The 25,904-nt window shown below is 40.9% G+C and overlaps 1 protein-coding gene across 6 annotated transcripts in view; it reads left to right on the top strand.

The window, feature by feature from the left end:
* prdm16 (PR domain containing 16) overlaps positions 1-25,904 on the top strand; it is a 174,913-nt gene that overhangs the window by 70,616 nt on the left and 78,393 nt on the right. For all 6 annotated transcript variants that reach the window (XM_080899265.1, XM_080899264.1, XM_080899266.1 and 3 more), the window contains exon 3: positions 21,277-21,324. In XM_080899265.1, coding sequence (XP_080755391.1) covers positions 21,277-21,324 — 48 coding nt within the window. The remainder of the gene's footprint in view (positions 1-21,276; positions 21,325-25,904) is intronic.

Genomic DNA, 25,904 nt, shown 5'->3' on the forward strand with positions numbered 1-25,904 from the left:
TTTTTTCAGCTCGAACTTTATTGATTTATTTGGCATTCTTTGACTTACAAGCAACAATATGTTTGCGGTAGGAACTAAAAAAACCCAGAAATAAAACCCAGAATGTGACAGGAACAACAAACGACTGGTTGCATTAAGAGAGAAATCCAGATCTAGACAGCTATAGGAAAGCAGATTTAAAGAAATCTAAAGGCATGTTTAGGATGACTACTGTAGAGCATATGAAAGGAACCAGGACCAATAAACACCACACCACACTTATTTCTGATTACTTTTGTAGTAGCTGTAGTGTTTTAGTCATTTCAGCTATCAATGCAAGAAATATCAATAAACGTCATAGCTAACTGAATAATTTCACTCTGATATCAATCCAGATTTGTATTGAATAAATCTGCCCAGTATGGCCCTAGACTCCAGCAAGGTTCTGGACCTGTTTTGTGTGCACTTAACTTTAATTTAAAGCTGATTTCCATCCTCCAGGATGTTTTAGGCATTCTTTCTGTGTGGACAGAACAACTGTAATATTACAGTGATCTACAGGTAGCTGTTGGTTTTTATCCCAAGAAACATATCTTAAACCAACATAGAAAACATGATCAAGACTGATGTCCAGTTAAGTATGAGAAACTTAATAAAAGCATTTAATTAAATATATTTTATTTGAATATCAATAATAACTGTTGTGTATTAAATATCTGAATGTGTGACAAAAAAAAAAAAACAAGAATAATGCAAAATGTCAGATTGTGTCTTAATCATAACCGTAAAGCAAATAATTGTGGAAGTTATAGACAAACTTTAGAAAAAAATACACACGCAGTCTCACAGTATGAGCAGTAGGGCTGGACTCTGTGTTAATGTGCGAAAAAGTAACAGAAGTATGTAAAGTGTGTGACCTCTAATGATACCCACACAGAGCTTGAACCCCCGCTATTCCTAAAGCGACAAAAATGACAGAGGAGATATGATACACTGACTCATATTCTTCTGACCCTCACACTAAATCAGTATCCAATCAGTATTTCTTTGTCTGAGCACTCCTTCACTGCAGCACAGCTATCATTAAGTGACTCATTTAGGCCATCACAGGTGTAGCCTGCTGGTGGCTTTTAATGGGGAATGTTCTTTCTACTGTAATGCATGCTGAAGTAGCTGGGGCTAATGTGACCCCTATAGTTTGGCACTGCATTAGTGCCAGAAGACCCAGCAGTCAGCCTTTAACCTGGGGACGACAGGGCCATGATTATGTTCACCGCAGGGTAGGCTTGGCCAGAGGACAGTCAGCGATACACACAAAAGGATATGCCTACAGTGACTTATTCAGACACATGGGTAATTACTAGCTTATTCTCTGTAAGTTAGTTATATCTGTAGTCATACACGACCAACTTTTAGTTCAGAGAGCCGGCCCCTCTTGTCTTTATAGGGTAACTTAAAAAAAGCACTTAGAAATGTATGTACACAAGTATCTTTCCTTTTCCTTTGTGCAACTGAATAGAAAAGTAAGTAAGCATGCTAGGATATGCAAACACTTAAAAAAGATCTAGCTCACATAAAATTGGCACACTTACTCTGCCTGTCCCATTTCCCTTTCACCACTTTAACAGCTCTAAAGTTACCGTGTTTACTGTCTCTGTTCACTTACTCTTTCTCTCACTGTCCCTCTTGGACACAGACACCAACACACACACAGACACACACACACACGGAGGTTCCAATCGTATTTCAAGATAATTCTCTCTCCTCTTGCTCTTCTTGTCTCAGTATCTTGAGCCACTAGACACTGAATGGACCACAGGGAAAGCTGATCTCACAGACAGACACACACGATGCATGCACACATACGTGCACACTCACAAAGCTGCGTGTGGTCCCACCATTTCAGTCGTTACCATGTTTTCTAATGCTTCGTCAGGTCCCATGGTCAGGGTCTCGGACTTAAGACTAATCTTTTAAATTCCCTTCACTGTTTCATTCCCTTTTGTCTGATCAGAAGTCACTTGCCCACCTTTATCACTTTCGCTTCTACTCTTTCTTTTGCGAGGCTTTGTCCCTGTGTGACTGTCGAAGCTTTGGTTGTTTTCTTTACCATCTTACTCTCTGCTCTTTCTATTTTCTTCCTTCTCCTGTTCGCGCTTTGCATAATTTAAATCAGAATTCCCATGTGAGTACCTTGCTCTTGACCTAGCTTAGAAAGCTCCTGATTGCTTTAATAGCAGTCTTTGGACCTGGAAGGTGGGTGTCTTTAAGGAACTCTGGTGAGAATCATGTGTGTGTAGTGCGTACTACCAAAGGGTGGTTGATTGGAACTGACCTCAAGAGTGTCAGGGGAAAAAGAAGCACAAATATGCAAAGTGGGCGTGTGTGCTTGCATAATTGGGCCAGAGAGGAATACAGCAAGGTCAAGTAGAACAAATGGTCAGTGGAGTGAACACTATGAGTCCATTAAAAAAAAAAAAACAACCTCACAATATACATATGCATGTTCAAGGGGTACTGGTCACTTTGAGGTTAGAAAGAGGATGCTGTGATGGAGAAAGTTGTCAGTCCTGTTTCTACTCAGGAATGAGTAGCGACTTATGGTCTGTATTGCAAAGCTTCTAAATGGAAATGAGTGTATGAAGTATAGCATTGCTGAAAAAAAAAGAGGCTTCGTGCTTTGTGGGCTTACCTTTGGTAGAGTGCAATTTAAAATTTCAGCCGGAATACACAAAAGTATAAAAGCAAGGCAGCGTGCTTTGCAGAAGAGGCACAAGTGTGCACAAGGCTAAGTCCTTCAACAGTGGGATTGCCCTAGCATTAGCAAAAGTCAGGAGGCCCAAAGTAAGCCCAGCTAAGGTTGGGGTGAGGCCTGTCAAACCCAAAGATTGAGTTTGAATTAGGCACACCATTCAAAGCTACTGAAAGGAGTTCCTGAGCCTCCTATTCTCTGCCAGCAAATTGGGAGGAAATCTGGCTATTGTGCAGAGTTTTGAAGAGGCTGTCGATGGGGAGGGGGCTGCACACTGTGCTTACCTATAGACAAAGGGTCCTGGGACATCCAGGAGAGGCTTTGAAATCGCTTTTGGGTAGAGACAGAGGCGGCCTGGAGTAGCTCCTGGTGTGGAAAAGGTCAACAGTTCTCTGTCAATGTAGATACCAAAAAGAAGGAGGCTAAACTTGAGATTTTACAGAATGGAAGCAATATGAATAACTGGAATTCAATTTCTCTAATTTTGAAAATGTGAAAATATGTCTAATATAGTAGTTATACCGTGTATTTCAGTTAGTTCAGTTCAATTGATGCTCTTTTTATAATCAATTAACAAACATGGGCTTTAAAGTGGTTGATGTCAGCTGAAGTTATTCACACCATTAGGTGCACGTAGTAGATCACAGTGTTGTGTAGTAGAAGAAAGACACAGTTCCCAGCAGTGGTGCTGAAACTGCACCACTGTGTCACAACATAACTACATTTCTCTCTCTGAATTAAGCTGGTTGTTCATCCAGTGAACTAAATGTTATACAGTACATGGAAAGAACCAAACTGGTATAGCAATAATACAGTAACACTTTTTTAAGTGGCTTAACTCCGTATTTATAAATTAAGACAAAGCAAAAGCACAATAACAAAAGATATTGAGTGTATTTTCTTAATAAGAAAGGTCCCAAAAAGCAGTAAACCCACCACTAATGTACATCATCAGCGATAACATACTAGCAACGTATTTTATAATATTGTCATAATTTTGTAATACTTGTGAAAAGAAGTGCGAATTGGCATTCTTCAAAACAAAAGTCTGTTTTATTTGTTACTGCATTACAGTTGTATAATATCTAGTTCATAATATGGGGCACCAAGCTGCATGCATACTGTTACATAAATTGGTCGCAATCTAAACACATCTTCAGTTTTCCGTTGTTTCGCTTACCATGGCAGCAGCTGAGCTTCTTATATGTGTGTGAAAAAACTAACAACAAAGCAACTTGTAATGATGATGATCATAATGATGATGGTCTTCTTTTGGCTGCACTTTGATGGATGAGGATTGATGTGACCTTCGCTGAATTGTGTGTGCCTGCATGTGTTTTTGCGTATGAGAGAAGACAGACAATCCCTTAGGCTAAACAGCCCGGATCACCAGACGCACACATAAACACACACGGTTTAATGGGCAGACTTATGCTGCAGCTACCCTCTTCCTGATCAGCAGTGCAGCCCAGGGCTCTTCCGGAGTCTCTTTCCCCTACAAGAGTCCAGCTCCCCACGTCTGGCCTACTATACCAATGCCACCCCTCTCTTCTCATTTTTGTTCTTCCCGCTTCGCTCTCTGTCTCTCGCTCTCTCATTAATCAATGTCAAGCTGTCCAACAACAAGGCCGGCATTCTTTCGGTTCCTTGCATATGTCATTGTGACCCTCCCTCCCCCCCACTCCACCAAGTGAGCCGCCACCATCTTCCTTTCACATGGCCGCAGAACTGAAACCAGGGCCCGCTCTGCCAACTTGAAAAGGTCGTCTAGCAAAAGGAAGGGAGAAAGGTGAGGAGGAGGCAGTTTTCTCACTTCTGTCTATTCTTCCTTCATTTCTCTGCCTTCACTAAGCTGGGGGCAGAAAAAAAAGCACCATAGTCTAATATAATTACCTTGAGACGTAGAGGAAGAAAAAAAACTTGGGAACAGTCAAGGCATCGGAGGAACATGCATGTCCCCACTGCACAAACTGACATCGGGGTGACGTCTTTTATATGTAGTTTTTGGGTGTCCAGTTTTGTTCCACTGAAGGGCTTTTTGACATCTACTGAACATCTAGTGTTGACGTCTGTAGACCCTCCATATAGAGGCTATTTATAGTGCAAATATGGTTGTTGTGGACGTGTTTTCAACTCATTTTAGACGTCATTTTTATACTGCTTCTAAAGGGTGGAGGACATGTTTTCTATAGGCTACAAGTTAGTTTTCAGGTAGCTTTGTTTACACTTTGTATGTTATCAAATGCGGCTGAGACAATCAAATTAAGTTATTGGAAAATGATCTGGAACAGTACGCCTCCTTCTGAAATGGGACTAGATCATAACAGTTCTGTGTGAAGGAATGTAGAGTGATCAGCAGACATCTCCAAGATGGCATGCTAAAACAAAAGTGAACAGCTACACGGTGGATTTTGAGCAGAAATGTCCCCACCTTCTCACAGGCAGTTTACAAAATGTGCTCATCGACAAATTTTGTCGGGCAGATAGTCCAGTTCATACATACACACTTGCACAAACTTTCAGTCCAGCTACTGATCACAAGCACATTCAGTTCCTCGTTACAATCATAAGCTCTCTAAAACAGGATACTAAAAATCAACCATATATAACGCAAATGCTCTTTTAAACGTATTAAACGCATTGGATCCATCTTCCCTGCTTCTTTCCACTGAGCACCATTATTTGCACAACTCGTCATTAGCCTACAGAAACAGTCAGGATTCTTTCTATCAAGATATGCCACATCAGGAAAGATTGTTTTTGCTTGTCATGAAATTTTAAGCAAAAGTGATTAACCTCAATATGCTGTCCTTATCAAACAGGAGAAAGGTGAGGAACGCCTTTATATAGATGAAATTAAACCGACGTTATTCACACTTTCATACACACAGAAACCTCAAAATCAACACCTGCAGCTTTTTTGTGTATCCCATGGACTGTTTTATGGTTACTATTACTCATGGGTATCCATTTCATTGTCACAGAATGCAGTTTCTCTTTTTTCCATACTGTATTTTCAGTATTAACCTAAAAAATGAGCAAACCCCTTCAGAGTCCCTCCTATCACTAATACCCTTTTTAAACACTTAACTGTCCAGGTTTACATTAAATAATGAGGCCACTTCTCGCATGAGCTCCTCAGCATGCTGTTTGTTTATAAAGAAGCAGATTGCCTCCAAATCAGCAATCATTTAATGGGTGGGGGGGCATGTACTTGGAAATCCTTTCTCTCTGTGTGCCCTCCTTCCCAGAGCATCTGTATGTATTTGTTGTACTAATGAATGGAACAAAAGTTTCCGGGGGCCCAGCGTGAGGAGGGAGCAGCCTGTGAGGCAAAACAGTCGTGGTGAGCCTGAAGTGGACTCTGCTGAGTGGTCAGTTGCTGTGAGGTTGACAGTGAGAGAACAGTAGACAGCGAGAGTGATGGAGACTTGACCCGGCAACCTCTCCCCTCCAACCCCTCTCTTTCTAAATGATAGATGGCTGTCCCTTCTTCTGCACGTCAAAAGCTTTTGCCCCCTCCAGACCTCCAAGGTCACATGCTTGTTCTTTACACATGTACAAATACACATATGCTCACAAATGGCACATGGAAATACTGATGAAAACACAATCATTCTTTTCATCTGTGCCTGTGGTCAGAGATTCAAACTTCTCAGCTTCAGACTGACTCAAACCTTTCAGCTTTACCTCCAGAACTTGTCATAAACACATATACAGACATGCACACTCAATGTCACTCCCACTGAGACCTTTACCTTCAGGCAGCAGATATGGATTTGTTAAGAGTTAGAGTTAAAAGAATGGACAGACAGATCAGTAGAAGGGCAGGGAGAGAGGCAGAGAACAAGGAGTGTAGACCAGACACTGAGCAGTAAATTACTTTGCCAATCAATCTTTCCCCTGGGTTCCCTTGATGAAAGCTGTCCAAACTTTCCCCCAGCACTAAGTAACCCTCCCACAATTTGTCAGTGGAACGCTGGGAAATAGGATGGACAAACAAGTGGCAAGATTAAATGTTGCTGCAAGGGTAGAGCGAAGGAGAGCAAAAGAGAGAAAAATCAGGAGGTCAAGCTGGAGAGAAAATGTGTCGTATGTGTGAAGCGAATGGGATGGCAGTGTTTGGATTAACAAAAAGAGAGGGATGTGTAGTGGGATGGAAAGAGACACTCATACGGTATAAAATGTGGGAAACTGTTAAGGACGATTTGCACTGAGGAATGCATACTATTTTCCTCAATTTGGCTTGGGTAGCTTCTGACACAGACATACACACACTCGCATAAAAGCTTAGGCTCACGGGTCTCCATGGGTGGTACGATTGGGTGATACGCTGTGACTCAAAACATGCCGGGGTGATACATTGTGACTCAAAACATGTGACACCTCCCAATTACAGCATAGAGCAGAGCTAAGACTACAGAGATTTGCAGCTGCCTAAGTTACACATAAAACACATTTTAACTCTCCATTTTTTTTAAAGAAACACTGGCTACAATTATAGAATCTCTCCCTCCACGCACACACACACACACACTCAGCCTTTTCTCTTTTACACTTGTTGTCTGGCAACTTTCAGAGTGCCTCTGCCCAGAACAGTGAAGGGAGACTGAGGACTGTTGGGAATGTTAATTTGGTAATTTGTTGTTTTATATAAGCAGAGGACTGATGGTGGCGGTGCAGTGAAGGCAGCGCACACACAGTTGGTGTATTTGTCTGTTGGGGGTGTGGTGGATGTGGGGTGAGGGGGGGGGGGGGGGGGGGGGGTCGGTGAAAGGAGAGGATAACTCTGGGTGACAAGGTCCGAAGCAGCGATGCAGATGACTCCCGACCAAGTTATTTTTCCTCGATAGAATTGGGCAAAAATGCCACAACGGTTGGAGAGAAAGAAGCGCCCCATGCCCATAGAAGGTATTAAGATGTCTCTGATGCATAGCTGCCCTCCTCCTCCTCTTCCCCATGTCTCTTGCTCTCAGTTACTCTCTCACTTCTAAGTCTGGGATGGTGGCCAAGTGCCACCAAGGACACTAAGGCTAATAAATCATCCTCATTTCAACATCTGTCCAGTTCCAAAGGGCTGCCCACTGCCACCACCCCACCCCTTGTGAAGATGGGTCCTTGGCTTTATTCCTCTTTCAGCATCCTTCCATACTCCCCCACGAACACCCCCTTCCAGACTGACAAAACATCCATTGTCCCATGCCCAAGTGAAGAAGAGACCCTCTTTTCCCCTCTTTGACAAAAGCCGTCTGAAGCCAAGATGGGGACTGCCAGCCGGGATGCCTGGGACCCGGCAGGGGTGCCCCCTCTCCCCCTTTTACTCTACTCCCGCCTTCTGGTTCATCCATCCCTTGCGCTCGCTCTCTTTTTTTACTTTTAATACTCCCCTCCTGTGGGGGTCACTCACTCAGCTCACCCCCCACCCTTTTCATAGTGGCGAACTCTCAGCCTTGCATAAAGACATCAAGTGACAGCAGTGAGAGAAAACAGCCAGATTTGGCAGAAAGAGATATTCGACATGGCTGTCAGCGGCCATTCTGCATGCCTTTTGTTCCCTTGGGTGTAGTTGAAATAGATAAATAAACAGTCATAGGCTGAAAAGCTGGGATCAGAAGCTTGTCGCATTTATTCATATTGAACGGAGAAGAAAAAGAGGCAAAAACCTGCTGCTGCCAATTAAGAAGAATGAGACAAAACTCAATTCACACTGTTTGGATTTGTTGTCATGAGTGAGGCTAAAACTAAGCTATTCAGTGGCTTTCTGTGATTTGCTCTAAAGATGGCAGTAGGTCTTTAGCATTGTGGGTGTCTCTGTGATGCAGAGATGATCCGTGAAGTTGTCTTTGGGCTCATCGGTTAAGAAGCACTCTCGCCACGGTTACTCACAAGGCTTCATTTACTGTGAATGCACAGTGTTTTTTCCCAGCACCTCCAGTTCACCCCCAGCAACAGGGAGTACCGCCCATAACTGTGGATGGGCCAAGCTCCAGCTATATTCAAAAGACTGTCAGCATATGTAAAGAGCAAAGTCACGCCACATTGCTTTTTCAAAACAGACATAATAAACTGAGTTATATATATGCTATATATATATATATAGCATGCATCATCTGCTTCTTGATGATGCTGATTTAGCTTCTTAGCCCAACTTTCTTTACAGTGGACAGCTGAGCAACTGCTGTTCTTCTCGGCTATTACAAGATATTGTTACAGATGAAGTCAAGTCAACCAACACAGTTGTTTGTTGAAGCCACATGAACTCAGCTTGTTGCAGGGACTGAACCTCAAGTCATCATCGTGTCCTGGTGCTGATAACAAGGGTTAAGGGTACGTGGTAAGCTGTGGACACAAGTGCAATAAACCTTAGACTAAAAACAAAACCTAGCCAGTTGGCTAATCCTGGTTTCTGATGGTTGTTTGCCAAGAGTGTGAGCTGCTGTTGGGTTTACTTGTTGTAGTTGCTGACCGCCTGTCATTCAGCATCATTGATAAGAAGTTGTAAACATAAATTGATGAAGGAAAGGCAGAAACAACCAATCCAGATGTACAAAGTAGTATTATAAGATAGTACAAGCCAAGGCTTGACATAAATGACATAATACCTAATATGCATAATTCTTTGAACTGCATAACACTGTTATTACATTCTGATGATTGATTTTGAAATGTTTTAATATTGTTGTAAACTGATAAATCTTACATTGGACCCTTTACGGTATTTAGTTTCACTTTTCAGTGTTTACTGGTGGGCCTCAAACCTTAACTTCATGCAAATGTTTTCATTTTGCTGAAACTGCTCAACCAGAGAAGAACATTTACCAATAAGGTCCTGTGATGAATTACTCAATTAGTGTGGGTGGCATTTTTGTTTCATATTTTATTCTGAATTATGTAGATGGCGGCACTGTAATTAATGTTTCTTTTTTTTTTCTTTTTTGTGGTTGGGTCATTATGCATGGAAATGTATTTGCTTCTAATTTAGAGTTTAGAGTATTAGCTCATTATAAGTGGCAAGGGTTTTGGGATGGGAATATGTCTCCGCAAAAGGTTTTTGACAAAAAAACTTTTTTTCCCCCCAGTGTCCATTTGTTTGGGTTCTTAGCATTTCTCATTAACATGTTATTATTCTGAGTTAATTCACATCAGATTTCATTATATAAAAAAAGATTACGTACGTTCTGATTTTGTAAAAGATGATCTATAATCAGATTTTCTGCTTCCTTGCAAATCATATCCTGTCACTGTGCTTCTCTAACCCTGCAAAACATTTACATTTCCAATTAGGCACCAAGAAGAATAGCTAATTTACCACAGCATGCAGGCGCCTGATGTCTCAATCTGCCCAGTGTCACCAGTGTGAAAAGGAGTACTCTGTAATCATGCAGACACATTCACTTATAGAGACACACACAAAAGAAAACAGGCTGCACGGAGTATGAGAGTTGCGGACAGACCCAGTCCAGCGAGGGGAGTGCACGAAAAAGTTAAGACATGAAAAAAGAAAAATAAATAATCGACTCACACTTAAAAAATGTGAAGAAGGGTCTTATTGAGGCACTAGAGCAGCAGGACAGGCAGCAGTTCAGTAGTGGCCCCAGATTGACTTGTCTCTGAGTGGACAGCCAGCCAGCTCCTCCACACAACACCCACATTGTCCGCTGTGCCAACGAGCCAGAGCAGGGCTCCACTCCTCAGGGGGCTGACTGAGACGAACACATTATAGATACATGTTAGCCTTGGCCCGACCTTCTGTATACCGTGTGAGGCATTCAGCGGAAGGGAGACAGAGGAAGGAGGGAGGAGATGAGAAATAAAACGCATATGGAAGTTATTGAAAGCTACATAATGGATAAGCCTATCCGACAGCTTAACAGCCTCGAAAAAGAAGGTCTTAAAAAGTCTTATAAAGAGAGGACACACATCACTCTTACCCCAACTGAATTTTAGATGCTGTGAAATGAGATATGCTGTTTCTTCACAGGGGTGAAAATAGAGAGAGATAAAGGGAGAGGGAGGCATTTTTTTGAGACGAGATGTTTTCAAGAATCCATTGGCTTCCTAAACCAGTAGCTCTGTCTTTAGCTGTCTGGCAGAATCATCTTACTTGAGCTTCCATCTCTTTCTTGGTGCATTGTGAGGCATCCTTGTTGATCTGATGGGAAACCTCAGAGCTGCAGTATTATCATATTGTGTAATAGCCACCGGTTGCAGAGGTTCCTCCCCATACCCTGAATTTGGGGTCTGTTTCCCAAAAACTAAAAATCGTTACTGGCGCTGTCTCGTTTTTACCCATGCTCCTTTTCCTAGCCTGCTGCTCAGTACACATTGTGTTTTAATAAAGTGTGTGTAATAATATAAAATGTTTCTGTTTCAGCTTTTATCTTTCCAATGTCATTAACAAGCAGCTCAGTGACGGACACTCCCCACTCTATTTACGCATCTGCAGACTTATTCACTTAAGGCCCATCAGCTGCCACAGGCTTTATCTCGCCTTGCGATAACACTGTTAACAACAGTAATGCGTGGTGCAAAGGAGCCACTGGAACTGCCACTGTCGGGGTGAATAAGTGAGGTCAAGGGCTTTTAGCACCTGGTGATGTTGCTCCAGAAAGGCTCCAGCTCTGCTTTATGGTCATTATACTCCTGTGAAATGTGCAGCTTAGTTTTGTTTTTAAATCTCTTCTCTAAACCCTTCTCTGTTTCTGTGATTTCCAGTGTTAGCAGAATTGGGAATAAGAAAAAAAGAAAACTTGATGGAACTCGGCAGGACTGAACGGTGCCTTTCCTCCCCACATGCCTTGGGGAAAACATTGGTGTTATTTTAAAAATCGCACTGTTAAAGATTAATGTGGGCCTTGAGGAGTGTGTCATCGTTCCTTAACGACAGGGCCGAGGCGCCGAATAAAGCCAACACTGTTCTGTCCCTCAGCCCAAGGACAGATAAGTTTCCTCTCGCTCCTGCTTTCCCTCGTCCTTTGTCCAGTGGCTCTCTCCCCCTAAATCATCTCCTGTAACTGCAAGGGCCAAAATGGGCAAAAACATTAATGACTGTTGGCTCCAAAATCTATTTCTTCTTTTGTCTTGGTCCCGGCTTTTATTTAAAATAGATGAACGAGTGGGTGCAGAATAGAATACATCCTGGCTTTGGGGATATAATAACAAAAAAAGAAGGTCAAGAAGCTATTTGCAAACATTTTCCAAGCTGATTGCTCTTGTTAGATGACTAATGGAAAGTCCCAGCTCTGAGTTGTGACTATGCAACTCCCCCAATAAAATCATCAGTCATCATCACATGGACAGGCCAGACAGTCAGACAGCTATAAACTAGGGTTCATAGACCAGAATGGCGCATCCTATCTGTACATATCGTACTAGGATGATCGTGCGGATGATAATGAAAAGCTCTACAAAAAAACAACAACTGTTTCACAGACATCGGTGAATAAAATGATAAGTGTGATAAGACCTGTGAGGTTTGATGGGTCTCATGTCTGAGGTGTGCAACTGGAACTTAGTGTCCCTTGCTGAAGGTTTGTGCTGATAACGGAAGTGCTCGATAAGCTGGGCAACATGAATCTTAGTGACAGAGATAGTCTCTCCTTCACTCTAATAGGGCTGTAAAAACTTGGCCTTATATGGCTTAGCTAATAAACTCATTTTTGATGAGCACGAAGGTCAGAGGAGTAGGTATTAATATTCACCTGCACAGAGGTGCATTTTCTCTTCAGCAGTCTGACTTAGGGGCTTATAATTGCTGGTATTGATCGAACAGTTTTTGGTTTATATTCAATAAGAGCAACTGAACTTTGGAATGACATGAGGTATCTGTCAGATATTAAAATTTTACTTGGCAGCGTCTTGCACCACAAAGTCCACTCCTGTGCAGAGTTTTTTCCATTCAGCGCTGGGATAAGCAGTAGCATCGTATCATTGCTTTTGCAACATCATTACCCCACATTCTTTTGAAGTCTGATACCACGTGACACTTCAACTCATCTTGGGTTTTGATGGCAAAAACATCAGACAATGGCCTTTGTACAAGGGAGTGGAACTGCTACATTATCTCCAAACAGTTATATCTTATATCTTTGAGATGTCCACAAGGCCAAAACAACATGCCAGGCTGATGAAAGAGAAGCCAAAGATGTAACTGTATCACTGTCAAGCAGTGGTGGGCAGCATGTCTCACAACCTGCTTTTACCACCCATTACTTGTTTAACCCAGACAGACAAACTTTAGGTCAGCTGAGGGGGGAAAAAGGACAGCGGTGAATCATCTTACTACAATATTCTTGGACACTGCTGCTATAATTGAATTCATTAGCTTCATTAATCATAAGAGCTTGACATTTATTGTGGAGGTGATGGGTTAATCCTGTGGACTTAGAGACACTTCCTGAGGTGATAAATGTTGCTATCTCTCAGGAGCAAGGCTAAACAGAGTATGACTCCAGGAAGACAGAGAAGGAAAAAAAAGCCAGACAGAGCACAAGAGCCCCACAAAGGTGGCCATATAGCAAAAATCTGAGAGAGCAAATCGCTGAGTGCAGAAAAGTAGATGATTCTTTTCCACAACCCATTTAATCAGTCATATCTTGATGTTACCTTTGTGTTTTTAAAGTGCCACTGCTCTTCAGTTTGTTTTTCTTTTTCGTTATTTAGTAGACATAATTTTGTAGTCACCGTCTTCGTCATTTGGATCGTCGAGTGTGGTGATTTCTAAAATCCCCTGATAAAAAAAAAACTGCCCATGTAGTGAGTACAGAAAGACTATAGAGGCTTTTCAACCACTATTTAGAACATATGCAATTGCCAGATACTAAATTGCTGGTGAAATAAAAACATATGAAACTAAGAAAAGGATTTTGAGACCATTATTTGCACTTGGCAATCAAGTATGTTACCTTTTCTTTTTCTTTGTATAAGCCCTATGCTAAATTTCTGGCCACCATAGTAAAAGAAGTCATTTATAGCCAATATCTCCAGACAGTATCTTTTGGCAGTAGCAACTAGCTTAAGTGCTCTAGTCTTTATGTTTCCACCGTGTAAATAATCTGATTGGCCACCAAAAGAAATCACAAGGATAAACAACGTTCTAAGTTACAGTCCATTTGTTATACACAAATGCTTTTTGTGCTTTATCGTCACATCGTACTCAAAATAGCACAGATGCTAATAGCAGCCATTAAAACTATTAAGCTGCCATTATTATTGCTGGTATTTATATTGTGCACAAGCTTCAGTTAGGGATAATTGCGTTTGAATTTATTCGGTAAAAACTTACACACTTAAAAAAGCATTTTTTTTAATTCATTTGATGGATCTGTTTCTGTAAAAGAAAGGATATTCTTAACCAATGTGCAGCTTTTTCTTAGTCATTTCATTGTGTGTTTGTTGAAAAGTATATTAGCACAATAAAAACAAAGCCCTATACCATTTACTTTAGTCCTACTGATAACCTAAGACCTAAGTCTAAATGTCTTGGTAAACACAGAGGCCAGGACCACTACAAAATGACTACTCAGAGTAAAGACTGGCTCACAAATGTGTATACCCACACTAGATTGCACCGAAACTGCTGGAGGTGCTTGATAATTGATCTGGATTACTGTTAGTACTGTAATTATGTAGCCTAATGGTTCTAGTATGTGTATAATTTGTCACTGTTTGGTGCATCAGATCAAACATCATATTTCCAATGCTGGGCACAAACAAACACTCTCATACTCTTGAACAGGAAATTCATGTTCAAGCCTTGTTTGTTTATCTGCCAGAGAAATCTCAGCAGCAAGTTACTTGGCGTAGCTGTGGCCTTCTCGGGCATCATCATAATCATCGTGTGTAGGACTCGACCTTGGTATAAACTCATGAAACCCTTAAAAAAGCCCCTACTTGTCTTAAGCATTTTCAAGGGGATGCCTCACTAAAATACACAGCACATATGAAAGCCAATATACAGACTTGTAAAATACACTTTTTCAAGCAAAAACTTGCTCAAAATGTCTTTCTGTTTTCCTCATTTTCTCCTGTCTTGCACTTTGTTGAATATCTGTCCACATGTAGTCCCCTTGTTTGAGCAAGCCTATTCTTTACATACATATACTGGGTTTAAAGTAATGAAATGAAAAGCTACCAAACCCATGCTGTTTATGCTGAAATATGCTTATGTTGTAAATATTTAGCCTGACCCTGATAAACTATATGCAATTTACTCGCCAGTTGTCAGTCATCACATGACAATATCTCAGTGGTTGCTGTCCAGAAAAGCCTTGATGTGATGAGAGATCTCCCTGTCTGTGTTTCTGTGCCCTTTTCTACCTACTAAAAGGAATTCCTGGTTTGAATTAGGGATTCATCTTGGCACTCGACGGAGGGACAGACAGTGTGGTCTGATATACGTAAATATACAAATTCAGTTTGTAAGGGGAAATGAAGATCTGAAACATGTGACACTGCTGAGCTGAATAGCAATATCAGATTTACGCCATGCATCGATGTAAACATTGAAATATGCACTCGATGTGTTTGCACTTTGCTCAGCTAAAATGAAAAGTATCTGTGGCATGACCTTTGATTGAATTTATATGCCCCAAGGTCAAGACTCTAAATCTTACCCCATAACCTTGTGCTTGCTAAGAGGCAATATGTGTCACAGAAAGAATGGGAGATCATAAGAAATAAAGCAATATGATTTTTCTTCCTGCTGCCACGTGTCGATAAACTGCAACCTTTATCAAAATGAATAGGGAAGACGCAATATATCATTATCTGAAAGGCATGTCACAGCAGCTGCCGATGCTGTGTAGGCAATCCTCTTAGGCCAAAAGGTAGGGTTATTTATTGGGTCTGAACCTTGCGGCTGTCACACCATCTGCTAGCAGAAGATCTATTGGCACGTCTTTATTCACTTATGATTATTACTGATCATCTGCCCAAATGACCTATCAATAAAGTGGAAGCCTAGCAGATAATTTATCTGTATGGTTCTGTCGATATAAGGTTCAGAATCAAAGGCCTTAAAAGGATAAGGGGTCTTGGACGTCAGATGATGAATGGTCGAACAAGGCGCCCATGAAAATATGGCCCTTTTAATAAATTTACAAAATCCAGCTCTCTTTCCTCCTCCCTCCACCTCCCTTTGCATTCCTTTTGCCCTCTTTTTCATGAAGTGAGCTTCTTTCCCAATTTCTGTTTGCTAAGTGCAAACCTCAATTTGAAACATCACTTTCCTACAAAGAAATGACTTCAAACTCTGCAATTGTATGAACGCAAATATTTGATCTGCTCAATCGTACTGAGTGTGGCATCTCGACTGCATGTCTAAGCAAGATCTGCGAATCATACAAGACACTGGAATGATGAGTCAAGCCTGTCCGGGGTCGGTGTAAACCTCTGCCAGTATATTTTCACTATGCCATTTTCTTCATAAATCACACAAAGACTCTCAGGACACACGGGGTCAACGCTTGTTCTGTAAATATCAGCCGCTTGTATTTGACAAGTAGCCGTGACTTTCCAGAGTCACACAATAGTTCTGAGTGTTTGCCTTCCAAATCTAACCTTTGTGCACTAATCTCTATCTCACCAACAGTTCTCAGTTCCGTCACAGGCCGCACCCTGACCCATCTGGGTGTAGGATTGGGTAACAGAGAGCTTTAACGCCATGCAATAAGTGTCTGATCTCCCTGATCCTTTTTTAGTTTTTACTTTTTTTCGTTTTTACTGATAAAGTGTGTAGTTTTCTCACATTAAGTTTAACAGAAAGTGTAAGTAACAATAGGTAATCAGTGGTTAATCTTTTATAGCGGCTAGAAAATGAAAGAACGGAGAAAGAGAGTGAAACTTTCCTATCAGCAGTGCCCCTGATGTTTGCCTTGGCCAAAGCACCTTAAGTCTTCCACTTATTAAAGGCATCATATTGTATCTGATGGACGCCCAGTTTCCTGGTATTTAGCAGTGTGAATTTCAGCCCTGTTTCCTCTTCTCCTTCCTTGGTCTTCAAACTTACCTACTTAATCTTTGTATGAAACCTCATTGTTGAGGTATGTTTTTAAGAAGTCATAGCCCTGGTCTTGTTTTAGGTCAACTGTCAAAGCCACTATCTCTGGGAAGTCCTGAAATAGCCACATTTTACCCCCTTTTAAAGAGCACGCCAGAGAAAGGACTTGGAACAACAAGCAGGCATTATCTGACTTGATGCTAAAAAGCAGACTCAGTCAGACAAGCATCCTTACTTAAGCAGTCTCTGGCAGGAAAGTGTAAAAGGTTCATTATCAGGGATTCCAAATGATAGCAAGAGACCACAGACAAAAAAAGCCCAAAAGGAGACTTTTTATCACTTCTTCTTTTGTTTTTTTCTTTTCTTTTCTTTTTTGGGGCAGTTGTGACATTTTATTGATTGTAGTGCTGCGAGCAAATGTGCAACTGTGTGGGAGTCAGAAGAGTTAGATACATTTGTAGAGATTGTGTTTGACATGATGGTTAGTTCTGATTTTAAAGGCTCCAACAACTTTTTTGTTCTTTTCTTTTTTCTTTCTTTCTTTTTTTAAATTTCTTGCTCAATGAAAAAAATATGTTTTCTCAACAGCATATTATTCAACTCAACCCACAGTGAAAGACCGCTTCCTCTCCATCTGTACGTCAAAAAGATCAATAACATAACCAGGGCATTGCCACCACAACAAAACTCTGTCAATGTGCCAAGAAGCTCCAAAAGATCCCAATAAATGCGTAGCAAAACTTTCAATTTGTGGATTTCTTGGTGTGGCACTTGCAGCCAATGGGTTGTCAGTCAGGGCCCTGGTTCAAAAAACCCTGAGGTTTGTTTGCTGCTGGTTCTTTTTGGAAACTTGTGGCTTTGTGACATCCTCAGCCCTCCATTGGGCCGTGTTACTGTATTGCCTCATATTATCCAGGGTTGAGGAGAATTGTTTTTGGCAACAGAATGCTAACATTTTCCTACGATGCAAACCTCCAAGTGAGGCCCTCTTCTTCTGCTCACTCCAATGGATGAGCAAGCTTTGTGAGGTCCTTCTCTACCATGGGAACCATGGGTACTTTTCTGATATCATACCAGTGAATTTTGTGACTATGAGAATAGTGTATGTTTCATTCTTTAAAAGACTGACTGTACATGCAAAGCATACATATGTGCCTTTATGGGCTCTATAAAGAGACCCTGTTTGGGGTTGTTGTGCTGTTTTTTTAATAGAATGATTTTACTCTGTCATGTGTTTTAGACTGTGACAGAGCTTGTAAAAACAATAAAGCGGTCCACTCACTGAGGGTCATGTTTTCTTTTGTCCACTTGGTCGTCATGTTCTGTCAATACGAATGGTGCTAAGGTGGCGTTGAAAAACTCCTGACTCTGTCCAATAACAAAAGTTATGCTATGAAAAACTAATAATGGAGGGGTTTTCCCTCACAGCCAGGTCGAAAGCACACGCCACAGACACATAGTGTCACATGTACAAACACACACAGTTACGCATATTCCTAATGAGGGTCTGGACAGCTCTCGGTGGAAGGATTCTGCAGGTGGCTGCACTTTCATCAAGCCACGACTGGATTTGTTTATGTTTGAGGTCATATGGGCCAGAGAGAGACATTTGTGTGCCCAGACACACATTTTACACACTCTGTCTAATTACCCTCACTTCAGTGTTTTCTCTTTTCCATAAGACATATTGACATGTCAGCATTCAGCAGGCTAGATACAGAACAAATGGACAATTTTACCTCTCTCTGTGTGTAGTGGAAAATCTATCCCTCAACATAGGCCGGTCTGTATTTCGACCTGTCTCTTCAACCAAGAGTAAAGTCACTTTGAGGCAATGGTGACACGTGCAATAAATCATAGGTCTGCCAGTCAGTGGCCAATCACATTTTCCTTCCCTAATTAATAGCTTATTTATTTGTTTGGCAGAGTCCTGCTGCAAGGGTACAATATTCGTAGCGTGTGTTTGTCTGGTAAGTGTGTGAGGGTATTATGTGAGTCAGTGTGTACACACAACTTGCCAATGTTGAAAGAGCATCTCCACCTGTCTATGTGAACTTTAGATCACAGAGTACCCTGTTAACCACTAATCTTTATATTTAACTTCCCCCAAAAAATGGGTCGCTTCACAATAGACAATCTACATTACAAATGCATAGAAATAAAATGCAAGGAAGCTTTATAATTAGTCGGCCATATTTCTGACAATGAGCTCAGTGTTTCTGGACTCAGAAGGGAGGTTTGGACGAAGGAGTGCCCACACAGTCCCGACCCCCAACCTAAAGCTGAAAGGCATTAAGGCATCAGTAAAACCACTCATGTCTGCTTGCATGTCTTCTAGAGTTTTAGGTTACTCTTGCACAATTTGATACACACACACACACTTGGCATGTAGCTGAGCAGAGCAGAGGGAAAGTCCAGAAATTGTCCTATAGCTGTTGAACGCCTGGTAGCATTTTAGATGACCCAGCCAAGCTGTTGGTTTTGTAAACTGTTGCAGCTGGTTTGGTGTATTACAAGAAATGGGACAGCACACTCCAAACTGCAGCCTCTCTCTCTTACACACTTTCTCTAGTTTACTGTCACTCTATTCCAATTTTTAAAGTTCACGAGCACTGCTTTTTTACCTCCCGGGCAGACGTAGAAATCGGATATCTTTCTTTCTAATAAATAGTCATGTTGAAATCATGTTAAAAAACTGACGAGGCCTGCTTTTGTTCCACAAAATTTTAAAAAATTGTCTGTTTATTTTGTGCCGGTTTGTGACCGCTTGTTCCTTTAAATCATGACGCTGGCATCTGTGGCTGCTTTTTTCATCAAGAATAAACTTTGTCGTGGTTTCTTTTTTTCATCCATATGTCCCTGTAATTTACTAAACCGAAATAATGAACATAAAATTTGATATACAAGAAATGCTTTATAATAAAAGAAAATTTAAAAAAACGCACAAAATTGGAGGATCAGCAAAGTTTGTTCATTTTTCACAAACTTATGCTAGCATGCCTGTGACATAAGTTACCAAATCAGCAGGGACACTTATATTTTCATCTAGCAGCACAGTTTCTATGTGCACATTTTTAAAACAAGGGAGCTACAGTTACAAGTGAAAAATCTTCAATTTGATAGCATGTTTACTGTTGCTTTGTTTGGAGTGGATTTCACAGGAACAGGATGCGTCTGTAAAGGTTTAGATGATGTGTACAGTAAGTAGGTTGAAAACACTTTTGTAAGTGTCTGTGGTGTAATTACTACCATTTGGTGAGGCTTAGAAGCACATCCCTAGACAGCTTAATGTAGAAAACCATCGATTAAGGTACATCCGTGTGCATATGGGCCATCTGGTTCACTGTTTAGCAAGGGGGAGGGAGGGAAGAAGAAGAAAGAGTCAACTTTTCTGCTCTACTATGTACTAAAGTTCCTTTTTTTTCAATCTTAACTAAAGAATAAACAGTTGGAGAAACTCACAAGCTCTTTTTTTCCCTGAGGTTCAAGCAAGTGGGCATAACCTAAATCTCATGCACATAATTCATAATAACTTCCTGTGAATTACAGCGTTGTATTGAAAGGTGCATAAAAGACATCGCTGTGAGCCAGAATTTGAAGAATAGCTCCACAGTCTACATGGAGATTCCACAGCAGATAAATATCTCTTTTCCCATCACGGTGGGCCGCATTGGTTAAGGAAATACAAACTTTAATATGTCAGCTCTAATATAAGGGCAGCCAGTCTTGTCACAACGCCCAAACAACATGCATACTGTTAAAGGGCAGATGGGGAGGATAGTGAGCAGGAAAAGGAAGGTTCAGATATGCTTTAAGTCTGCACTTGGGGAAGTTTTATAGGCCTAATTTGACCTAAACTCAGTAAAGTACTATGCTGATCCTCAACTCCACCCCAAACTGCTCTGAAAACAGTCTGCATTTCTTCTTTGATCCTCATTTACCATCAATGGGCTTCAGAGAGGGAGAGAAAAAGACAGGCAAACTTAGAGAGACTCTGGGTTACCATTCTATGTGAAATGCCCTCTCACTGCAGCAGAGTAGCCCGATCTCTTCATCATTCCCCCACTTCCTTCATTTCCTCTAGCAGACACTGGGAGCATTCTACCACCCATCTGCCCCCAGTAAATATTGCTTGAAGGCTTAATTATACACACACACACTGACACACATACACACACACATAGATATTCTCAGTGAAATTTCCTGCAATGCTGAAGCGGAGAATTAACGTCAAATACGGGGTATTCATTCATCAGAATGTGTGCAGTGTTATGTTTGCTTCTGTGTGTGTTTTTGTGACCTCTTAGTCCATTATTATATCCCTTTGGTCACATTTGTAGCCCAGAGGGTGTATGTGTGTGATGAACTGCGAACACCCCGTGCTTTTGTCATCAAGCACCGACGGTCAAACCTTATTTGAAGTGCTGGAATTGATGTTTTCTTTTAATGCTTTGACAAATGTATTTGACTCTCAATCAAAATCAAAACTTGTCTGGCACACTGAAAAGATATGTATATTATATATGTTTTTGTGTTTGCTTTGCAGATGATGAATGACCATGAGGATGACTCCCCTGATAGCTGCATCAAAAAGGTAGGATAGTTATAAATCGTTATACTGCTGTGCAACCCGGATCACTCCCTGAATAACTATTTTGCTGGTTTTTACCAATTAATCAAAACTATCAGATTTCTTGGAGGATGAAGTAATAAACTGGCATTTTGTAGCAGTCACAGAAAAGTGGGTCTTCTATTCCACATTTGACTGTGTTTGTGGGATCTAAAAAAAATCACTGGCCTCTGTGTGAGGTCATGTGAGCTTATATTTTATTGCAAGAACCTCCACTAGCAATTTTTTTAAAGCATGTTGCCCATCAGTAATGTCCGTCTATGTAGTGCACTGCAACTGCATTCATTGGCTAGCGTTTAAGTGCCTAAAGCCTTTATTATCACTGAAGACTGAACAACAGTGATCTGCATTCTAAGAAACCCTCTCTTCACTCAGATAAAAAAGACTGACGCGCACACACACAGACACACACACAAACACACTATGACCGATACGTCTCATTGACCAGTCAGTGACCACTTTATGAGGTGATAAATTTATTGAAGAGGCTGGGCAGTTTGATTTTATGACCAGTGTCACTAGGTCAACAAAGAACAGCAAGAGAGTTCATGTCCATCTAATGGTCCATGAAAGAACAATGGCTTCTGGAGAGGGCACGCTCTTTCTGAGAAATACTAAAGCCATTGCAGGCATAGCCAACTCAAGTCAGTGACCGAGTAGTCGGAATCAGTTATTGAAAAACCAACAGCAGTAAGTTATATTGTTTAGCAATATATATTTACAGTATCCCACCAAAACAAGCAAAACCCACTGAGAGCTGAATTTTTTTTTGCCTTTAGATTGCTTGAACTTGTGTTATAGTAGCTCTCAGATCTTTGAGATGGCATTGCTGCAACATTTATTATATTTTTACCTTTGTGTTATCTTACATGACAAAATGGTCAAATATGAGTAGGCTGCTTTTTTAATATAAAAATCTGACTACCTTTGAATAAGTAATTGTGGAAGAGGACTGAACATCTGCATGGCAAAATTTACTTCAAGTCTTTTTAGTGCAGTTTATAATTATGGCTCTTAGAAAAGAAATATGAAATAAGTGTACTCATTTGCATTTCAGGTCAAGGGTCCTGTTGCTGTGGCATCTATAAACAGGCAGGCATGTAAATCACTGACTGCTTGGTTGATTTGAAATCCTACATTAGTCAATGAGCTTATTTTAAGAGTTGACCGCAAGTGGTTTGGGCTGTTCCGTCTTCCCCACATGTTCGTACAATGTGGAAAAACCTACTTGGTTTTATAAACTACCAACCACCTTCCACATAAGAGTGACCCATGCACTCCAGTCAGCATTCAGCAGGCACACACACACTCACATGCTTAGGCGTTTGCATACATGCAGTGATAGGAGCATAGAGTTTTAATGTGTATACACTGAGGCTCACACAGATGACAGAACACAGGCTTACAACATTCCTACCTATGGTTAATAAAAAAAGACCAACAGACACACGCACAAAAACACACTGGCCACATCTCATTATGCAGTGTGTGAGTTGCGGTGGGCCCTCATCGGGCGGTGGCAGACCACATGCCTGTTATGAATATGAATGAAATTATGCATGAGCCATTCCTTATGACATGACTCATTCATCTGCATGCAGTCACACACAAACAGAGGGCACGCACGCATGCACGCACACACAAACACCAGCTTCTTCTGCCTCTACTGTGTCATTACCATTGCTATGCTTGATTAAGGCAGAATTTTAATTTAGTCGTAACTTGTGAATAAACTAGTTCATTGCAGAGAAATGTGTTTGCATAACTGCGGGTTATTAGTTCTCATTTGTTACACTGCGCCACATTCCAGCGAACAGAGTTGTAGTTATGTATATCTATCTATCTATCTATCTATCTATCTATCTATCTATCTATCTATCTATCTATCTATCTATCTATCTATCTATCTATCTATCTATATGTATATATGTATATATGTATATATATGTATATGTTATATATAGTAATGCATATCTACATACTGCCACTGTGTGTATTATTGCGTTACCGTTAACGATTTCAGATTATTTTGTATTGGCAGGTTACCAGCCCCTGCACAAAATGGGCAGAAGTGTATGACTTAAAGAATAAGATGAGAATATGACTCACTTTTGGGTCTTTGGATCGTGTAATTTTATGGTAATTTTGCATAGTAATATATGACTTTCTTTTTTGTAGAAAACTATGCAGCAAATAAAAATTAGATTAACAAAATAAATGAAATTTCAAGAAAAATAAAAGCACAAATAGATCAGAAAAGAAAAAATCTAAATCAGCACACGCTCTCTCACATTGCAAGAGATTTAATAGTAACCCTACTGTAATCTTATATAGAAATATAAATTAAGTTTGTCCTTTCCTTGTGCTAACATTCCAGTTAAATTTCATATTAATGTGTCAGTCTCAAAGATGAGTAAAGGCTAGAGGGAGGCACCATTAGAGCCAGGGATAAGGCAGGGGATAAAATAGAAGCAAAGATAATACTGCAGCTTCTTTCTTCCACTTACTAAAAGCTGCTCAGTGCTGACCTTATAGCTGTGTGTGTGTGTGTGTGTGTGTGTGTGTGTGTGTGTGTGTGTGTGTGTGTGTGTGTGTGTGTGTGTGTGTGTGTGTATGTCTGTGAGTGTCGATGTTTGTATGTATGACGTTTTTTACTGGCTTCCATGCATGCATCTTTACACCACAGACACACACGGCAAATAAAAAGGTCTGTTATCTGAATCCCTCCTTTGCTTACTCTCTCCATCTTCTTCCATTCATTTTATCCATCTCTTTTTCTCGACACATAGGATGGTGTTGTTGTAGCTATAGATTGCTATCAGGGGCTATTGGTGATAGGATCAGGGATTGTTTGGCTTGGTCTGGTCTGGCTATACAAAACAGGACTATCTCTCTGTTTAGCTGTCTAGGCCCTGCTTATGTATATTCCCTTTCACACACACTCATACACTTACTTAAGTGTATGTGTGTGTGTGTGTGTGTGTGTGGACATTAATAGGGTATTGGAGGACTTGTGTTTCTTTTTGGATTTCTTGGATTTAAGGGTGGTAGTTAGATACGGAGCAGGGGGAAAGACCACAGTCTGTGCAGTGTGTGCGTGTTCGTCTGTCTGTGGGTCTCTGTGTGTGTTAATCCTCATCTTCAGAAGAGCGCTGCTGTCCACACCGACGTGTGTAAACACTCCAGCAGATCAGATGGCAGATAATGACTTCCAGATAGACACCCTCCATTCAACCAGCAGAGAAAATCAATGAGCACTGATTGCTTTTTTCCCAAGACGATCATCTCCCCCGAAGGGCTACTATCTATCTCTCTCTCTTTCTATCTCTCTTTCTCTCTCAATTTCTCTGTCTCTCTCGCCAAGACCCATTCATTCACCTCTCAATACCACTGAGATTGAATCAATTCACACTGCTTTTCACAGGGGATTTTCTGTGAAACGATACAGGGAAATATCTGTTTAAGACGATCTCTTAAATCTGTTACTCTCCTTGTCGCTCTTCCTCTCTTTTTTGTCTGACAATAGGTGGGCACAGTCACCTAATGTATCAATATTGCATTGATGCATTCCTCATAGTGAAACATGTCTTCATTCTGTGCTCGGCAGGGACCCTCATATATACTTTTATTCACACTTAAGCACCAGACTTTATTTAATCTGCAGGGTAAATGCAGTTTGCAAATTGGAATATGACATGGGTTGACATGAACTTTGACCTAGTAGGTTTTTCCCATTCCATGTTGAAAGCCTAGGGAGCCAAATGGGGATCAGCTGCAGCTCTGAGTCTATGGGTGTGTGTGCACACACACTGAGTATCTTTTTTTTCTTCTCCATATCAAGCTGGGGAATTGAGTCTCTAAATACACAAGCTAAATGACCCTAAATGTATGAGGGCTATTATGTGGACAGAGGGAGGCTCATGGGTCACAGAAGTGATCCAGCGCTTCGGGCCATGGTTTACCCTCGTCCAACAGCCTCACACTCCCCCATGCCTCCGCCTGCTTAAATAGGCTCATGATTGATTGATAATTATGATAATTTGTTTGAAATGATTATCTGGATATTATAATCACTGCCACCCCAGTGTGCCACGGGGGCAAGTCATTTTTCATAATGCTGAACGTCACAAATACCCCCTGGTTTCAGGGGAAGGCTCTGTGCATGTGTGCTTCAAACACAAACACACGCATCAGCACAAAGCGTAGTGCAGGTCTAAAGTTGGATTGTACAAAACATCTCTGTTACACTCAGAGGATGTGAGGTATGCATACACTAATGGACAGCTAAAATGAATAACTGCATGTCTTTTTTTGGGATAATTCAGTAATTTTAAGTAAATCACATGTCATCAATTCATGAATATGAATTTGTGTTGCTTTTCTGTGAAATGTTGTAATTTTTTGTGGGCTGAGAGAAAAACTTCTATATAGATAGATAGATAGTCACTCACTTATGCTTGAACTTTGTAATTATCAAAAAATATATAAACCTTTCCAGGATCAGGAAGTTCCCAAACATCTTCTTGTCATTCTCAGGCAGTGTG

Source organism: Rhamphochromis sp. 'chilingali' (assembly GCF_963969265.1).
Source record: "Rhamphochromis sp. 'chilingali' genome assembly, chromosome: 12".
Classification (NCBI taxonomy): Eukaryota; Metazoa; Chordata; class Actinopteri; order Cichliformes; family Cichlidae; genus Rhamphochromis; species Rhamphochromis sp. 'chilingali'.